The 7,613-nt window shown below is 30.4% G+C and overlaps 1 protein-coding gene across 1 annotated transcript in view; it reads right to left on the reverse strand.

Annotated features, from left to right (window-relative positions):
- Window positions 1–4,260: 4,260 nt before the first annotated feature.
- Window positions 4,261–7,613, reverse strand: part of LOC117177449 (pickpocket protein 19-like) — a 25,285-nt gene continuing 21,932 nt past the window's right edge. The window contains exon 11 of the mRNA XM_033368148.1: window positions 4,261–4,482. Within this exon, the coding sequence (XP_033224039.1) occupies window positions 4,261–4,482 (222 nt within the window). The remainder of the gene's footprint in view (window positions 4,483–7,613) is intronic.

The following is a 7,613-nucleotide window of genomic DNA, read 5'->3' on the forward strand; positions in this document are numbered from 1 at the left end:
ATTTTTTATCATTCATGAATTCTTTGACTAAAAAACGTAATTTTATTAAGTTTTTATGAATATACATACTATTATTATACGCATTAAATTTTCTATAATTAATGAAAGGTTGAAATGACATGTTATGTGATCATTGAATTCATTGACTGAAAAACTTAATTTTGTTTATTTTATTTAAAAAGCCCTAAATCAATACTTAAATATTAAATTAAATGAGGTTCACATAACAAAATTTTTAACTTTTTAAAAATCAATTTTAATCTAGCCGAATCCAAAAAAGTAATATTTCTTTATTGACGAAAGAATTCCTGTATTTAGCAGGAATATTTAACATTATTTTTAAATTCGGATGATTTTTTGTTTCCTTGAACACTATACAAAAATAATTTCATGGTGGTCATTTTAATCTAGGGAAAAAATTTCCAGTCATTTTCCGATTTACAAAAATGTTTCACGGTTTAAAAAATTCGACATGGTTTAATATTAAGTAGATAAATACATTCAAATAATCAGCGAAAAAAATTATAGACGCAGTATATTTATAACCTTTAAGTAATTTTAGAAATAACACAATAAACTTATAATTTTTTTTAGATTTTAATGATTAATTTGATTTGTGTGTCAGCCTAAAGTTATTAGTTTATCAAAGTTGCAAATCCCTATCTACATTTGCATAACTAAAATTGATTATGTGCACCAATGTTTTGAATTTTATAAATATTATTGAAATTGAAAATAATTGTTGGCGGCGAAGAGAACTAACTTTATGCCATGTCAACATGTCGATTATTATATTTAATAAGATACTTATGCAGTATGAATTAAATTAATTTAAACCAATATATTGATTTCCATTGTATGTCTGCGATGTCTACTGTATCAAGTATGCAGTTCTTATGTTGAAAAAACGGAGACTTTTAGTTACTTATCATGAGAATATTATATTCTTAATTGAATTTGTCATTAAAATTCACGAAATAAGTATAATGGAACAAATTAACTCAATAGTTTTTGCTGAGAGTAAATATATTCTGGATTCAAATTTTTTTAGTGTACTAAAAAGTAAAACACGACGCCCCGCGTGTGCACGGACCGGTACGTCTCCCAAAAATAACGCAACAGTCTTACTGAATTCCCAGTGGGCACAAAGTTTGGCGACGTCTTTACGACATCGTTGCAACATCTTTACGACAACTTTACGACATCCTGTGTCCATGTCGTTAAGGTGTCTTTAACACGGTGTGCCCACTCCCATAGAAAAGTGGTGAAGGGATTATAGTAATTGCTGCGTCCCCTAGGTGGCACTCGTGTGGATTCAGAATTCGAAATGAACTTGAGCACACGATACATAAATTGTAATATTATTATTGCAAATTAACAAGTATATAGAAGGGATGGCACGTTTACATTTTGAACTAAAATATAAAAAAATCATTTTAATATAGTTGTAATAAATTACAATACAAAATAATACATTCTTTTGCGTCAGAATTTGCTCAGGAATTTTTCAAATTTTCGCTAATTCTTATTGCTTAAGTAAAAAATACTTTACCTAATTCAAGCTGCCAAATGTCAACTGACATCTATTAGTATTTTAAGACCGGCAAGTTCCAGTACTTAGGCACTTTTAAAACTGGAAGCACCGGGCTGCATGAATCGTTGTCCTTGACTCTATGAATTGAAATAAACAATAGGTTAAAAATTATTAATATTATCAACGCGAATAATTCGAGTGATAACTTTATAAAGCTATAGTTTTATTTAAAAAACCTTAGTTTCCAAATAAAGATAATGTTTTATCGAATTTTCCGTCTGAACCGCTTCCGAATTTTGTGCAGGTACAGATATCGAAATCCGAGGTTGCGTTAACCTTTGCCCTTGGAACTAGAAACATAAATGAAAGACAATAAATTAAAAAAAAAATCTAAATAACATTGGAAAATAAACAGTATTAATGAAGAAAACTAACTTATAAAATATAATTCACAATACTTCCTAATGAACTTCAGTTCAATTAAAGAAACATAAATTCAACGCAGAATACTACAAAGATACCAACCGAATTTTGTGTATGCACAAAATTAACATTGTGTGAAGCGCCACAATTTGAAATCCACGATGAGTGATACCTGCAGTTGATTTTGTACATTTATGTGTCCGAAATTTAATATATTTGGTCTTAAACCTTTAAAACAATTTTTTTTTAAATTTATTCTTACACAGATTTAAAATAATACAAATTATAGTTTCAGCTGACATAAATTAGCATGTAATTAAATAAATATTCATACTAAATATAATTTGTCAATTTTTATACATAACCAAACTTCTTCATGAAAGTTTTCTGTCTTCCAAATTCCTAATAAGGATTTTAAACACTTCTGTCTTACAGCAAAGGAGAAATTTTATCTCTTATTTCGTAAAAATGAAGAAGAAGAATATTAAAACCCTAAAAATTTACAATTTTTATAGTTTTAGCCAACCGCACGTGCTAAGTTGTGCATCACTGGTGTATATTACTAGCAGAATTAGTTTTAAATAATAATTAATTAAGGAAAAAACACACGTGATTTGGAAATTTTAAAATTTTAATTAAAAATATTTTTGGTTTGAAAAATATTCAAAATAAAATGTAAAACATAGTTATTAACAAAATTAAATTTTAAATCTCAAAGAACATAATGACAAGACAATAATTTATATTTTATACTAAAACAAAAGTTTTTAAAATTCTACGTGGAACAGGTCAAATTAAATTCATATTTAGTAAAAATATTTGTAAAATTATATACAGATATTAATATAAATATATTATGCTAAATTTTTATTAAAATAGTGAATGTTGCTTAGCTGCAACATTGGCCTTTAAAAGGATAAATAAATGTTGATTATATATGTTTAAACTTAGTTGGTTTTGAAAATTAAACTTGTACCCTAAACATTGTGCTCAATATTAATTGCAAAATAATTAAATTCTGGAAATTATCCAATTAAAAAAAATTATCTGACGTGGAAAAACATACATTTAAAATAAAGAAAGAATATGCAGCCTTTTTTATTCAAAATACACATGAATTGAAAGTTTGGAAATTGACATTTTAAAAATTTTCAATTAAGAAAGTATCCAGAAGAAAATGTAACAGAAAACAGAGAGGTATTAGCACAATTTCACTGTAAATCGCAAAATAGCTATTTTCGATACATGTGCGCAAAATAGACGATTCCTGAAGAATGTGAAATTGGCAGCACTTCTGTAAGCACTTGAATGTCCCTGAGATTATTCTTATTCAAAAGGTCAAAAATCTTCCGATAATATAAAAACTTCTTTTCTTAAATTGTTGTTTAAAAGTTTCTATTTCTTGCAGAACATTGTATTGACCCTTCATTTATTAATAAACAATCTCCCAGATAAACAAGTATCACAATATTGCTTCAGATTGTTGTGAAACCCTCACCTGGCATTAATAACATAATTTGTTGTTCATAACTTAACTTTGCGGAATTGTTTATAATGATTAATATAAATAATGACCCTCTATAAACAGAGTTGAATTAAAATTTTTTATTGATCCTTGCCACATGGTGTCCCTTTTCACTCTCGTGATTTTTCCCCGTCCGGAAAGCCATTATTTATTTACGGCCTTATAAACAATCTATTTTTTATAAATATGCGCTCCCCTAAAAGCCACAATTTTCAAGTTATTAGCGATTACCTTTTTCGCCAGTAATCTTACCGCAAACAATATAATTATCTAGGGTATCATTTTCGATACATGCGCCTTATTTTTTATCACTATTGTTATTAACAAAAAGGCCTAATTAAGAAAATCATTTTTTTCCTAATTTTTGTATTAATTCTCGCTACATGATAAAATTGTTTATCCTCGTGATTTTTCCTTATAAGAAGAGAAATTATTTATTCAATGCCTTTTAAACAATGTATTTTTTTATAAATATACGCTTCTTTCCTAGCCACAATTTTCAGGTTATTCCCGAGTAGCTTTCTTGATATTCTTAATTTTACCATAAATAATATACTTAGCCTGGATAGAATTTTTCTAATTAAAATTACTTAGAGTGGTCTAGTGGAATATCTATCAACATTCGTTAATTAATTTTTAATTATTTGAATAAATGGATTTTGTTTAAATAATTTTTTTTTTCCAAAGTAGTTTTTTTCCTAAAAACTAATACTGTTGGTCTAGTGAAATATTTATTCACTTTCATTCATTAATTTTAAATAATTTAAAGAAATGGAAATCATCTGCTGAAACTTGGTGTCTTAAGTGCTTCAATCCTTCTTTGCTTGTTTTTCGCGAAGAATCCCATGCAGAAATCGCCAGGTATCTTCTCGGTTCCAGGCTTGGGCCAGGCCGGAGGCCTCGAGCCTGGTTCTAGCTTGTATTTCTCAATGGCTCGACCTCGACCCCGGCTAAATAGGTAGTGGCAAAGGTGATGCAGTCGACGAGGCAGAATCACAACCTGAAGAGATACTTAATGAACCCGCAATTGAAATGTCTTTTGTAAGTGAGAGTAATATTATAAATTCTAAACTCCCAACAGCAAATGAAGATCCCATTGTCGTTGAGGTTGAAGATACCACAGATACTTCTGGTAGTGGTTCCATAAATAGTTGCATGAAAAAATGTAGTTTTATAAGGAAATGGCTAGGAATCGATATTGAACAAGGGTGAAGCCTGAGCCAGGTGCGGTGATCGAGCTTGGCGATCGAGCCAGGCCCTGCCCACATTTAGCATTTTATTCTAGCTTGACCCAGGCTTGATCACCGGGCCAGGGCCTAGCTTTGCCAGACTTGGGCTGGGTTAGGCCCAAGACCAAATTTCCACACGGGATGCCCTGAAGCATTTTTTCCAAATATTTGACGAGAAGGCCTCTGATGATACTAAAATTATAAGTATCCAGTTTTTTTTGGCTTTAGAAATTTTTCCTAACGTTTTTCTTTATCTGAAAAAAGCTGTTTTATTTTTTGGAGAATGTCGGCATAAAATAGGGTGTAGGGTTGACGCGAATAAGTTCTCGTGAATTAACAGGACTGTAAATAATTCAGCAGATTTTCTACTAAATTTTAGGAAGTTGGTGAGGCTACACGTACAAGTACCAGAAATACAGAAAGTTAGATTCTAAAATCATGCTAAAGCCATGTGATGGGTCTGCTCCTAAATGTGATCTTTCTTAGTGCTTCATATTTATTATGCAAAATTTTCAACTCGATGTGGCGCTTTGTGTGAAAATAAGTTGGGAAATAAGAAAGGTGGCGGTAAGGTAGGAATCTAGTCACGTGACCCACTCGTCACATAGTTAGAATCGGATAATAATTGGAGAATAATAATAAAATTGGAATTGGAAAAGGGTTTGCAAGTAAAAGAAACAGGCGTTTGAATTTAAATAAAAATAAACTGTATTTTTCTCATATTTAGTACATATCTATTGCTTCCCTGGGGGACCGAAAAATATGAAGAAACAAAAATTGGGATCATGTAAAGTTGATTTGAACCTTTTACAGTAGGACTCATAATTTTGTTTCTATTTATCGAAAATAATATGCAGAAAATAGACAATTCCAATATTACACCCAAAGACGCGAGATTCGTACAAATCTAAAAGAGGACATTTATGACTGTTTTTTTCATCAATAAAACATAATGTGTAAACAAAAATCCATGGAATACAGATAAATGTGACCAAATTTCACATGCAAAAATATTTATTAAATTCAGTGTATTTCAGGTAATTACCGAAATTTCAGATTGTGTTCAAAAGAATTCGTGTGAATTTGAAAAAAATGTAATACAATTGAGGCATCTTTCGGGGTGTTTTTCCTTTTTAAAAGTAATTTAACCATCCCTGTGGTTTACACGCTATACTCTGAAATGCAATGAGAATGGATGATGTGGACCTACTGGAATTTCTCTAATTTCATCTTTGGTCAATATAGTAGTCATGCCACTTTGTTCGTTGATTTTGGCTCTGACTTTACGGCGACTACGAGGACTATATTTATATATTCCAGTCAGAACATTTTTCTTCAATACCCCAAAGACGTCACCATTCAAATTTGATAAAACAATTTGTTCTTTGGTTGGTATGGACTCATACACATTTTTTCCTGCGAGTAATTGAATTGGTTTATTCGCGGGAAAAGTATATCTTCGAAGCAAGTATGGCCGGTACGGATACTTAGAAGAAATAATGCGAGTGAATTGATGTTGATCAACTTCATATTCTCGTGAGTCATGAGAAGCTATCCCTGTAGGTGAGAATGTCGACCAGGCAAGACGAGACCTGGACCTGTTACGAAGAAGAGGCTCGACAGGTAAATGTTGTCTGTCAGAAGAAGAAGATGCTCCATCACGAGGAAAGCTAGGAAGAGGTTCGCCATTGGGCAAACACTCGAACTGCGAGCTTAACTCTGCAAGAAGAAACAGAGAATACATTTTTTTTCAAGTACACTAGAACTCCGAAGATACGATCGCTCCACAGATACGAGCGCCACGACCACGAAAAAATAGTAAGGAGTGGTATCTCTGTAAGTGGGAAGTTCAATCACGAACTCCAAACCAGTGATCCCAGATCTGAAACGAGACGTGGTCCAATACTATGACATGTCTGTGTCCGTGTGAATATGGTAGGAGACAATATAAATGCCTGGGTTGCGCGCGCAACCCATTTCTCCTCTTCTGAATTTGAAAACTCGAAGGTGCACGATTGCCGGTCGGAACACTTCGGCGGTTCTATTTATATCTCTATCTGCTTTGAAATAAAATGAAGAGATTATGATTTTAATATTTCCAGATTTCGATGCTGGGCTGGCGATTCTCATGATTTGAATACTTAGCGCGCCTCTTTAATGCGTGTATTTTGAGGTTACGTTACTTCAAGTATAAAACATAAATTATATAAATATTAATACTATTATGTATATATATATAATTACTTATACTATTATAATTATGTTATTAATGATAGTCTTATTTAAATCTGGATCCGCATTTGAAAGAAATTAAAGAAATTGGTAATTTGGAATTCATCTCGATTGGATAAAAACTCAATTATTTGATTGAAAAATTAATTATTATGTTGAAAATGTAACTACTTTGTTAAAATTAAATTGTTTTATGGAAAATTTATACTTTTTGATTAAAAATTACATTTTTCGTTTGAATTATCAACTGTAAATATTTTTTGGTTGCAAAGTCGTTTTGTTGTAAATGCAACTATATTGTTAAAAATTAAAATCATAATTTTTGGGTTGGAAATTCGATTATTCACTTAAAGTTGAACTACTTGGTAAAAAAATTAATTTTTTCTTATTAAGGATTCATAATTATAGTTGAAAATTCAACTATTTGCCTTTAAATTAGGTTAAAAATTCAGCTTTTTTGTAAATAATACTCTTTTTTACATTAAAATTTAAAAATTTCTTAAAATTCAATTGACCTTTTTTAGTAGAAATTTAATCTTTTTGGTTAAAAATATATCATTTTTTGGTTAAAAATGCAATTTTTTGGTTGAAAGTTTAACTCTTTGATGGAAAACTCATATTTTTCGTTTAAGAAATTCAACTTTTTGTAGATAATTCTTCTTTTTGACAT

Source organism: Belonocnema kinseyi, chromosome 1 (assembly GCF_010883055.1).
Source record: "Belonocnema kinseyi isolate 2016_QV_RU_SX_M_011 chromosome 1, B_treatae_v1, whole genome shotgun sequence".
NCBI classification, from domain to species: domain Eukaryota; kingdom Metazoa; phylum Arthropoda; class Insecta; order Hymenoptera; family Cynipidae; genus Belonocnema; species Belonocnema kinseyi.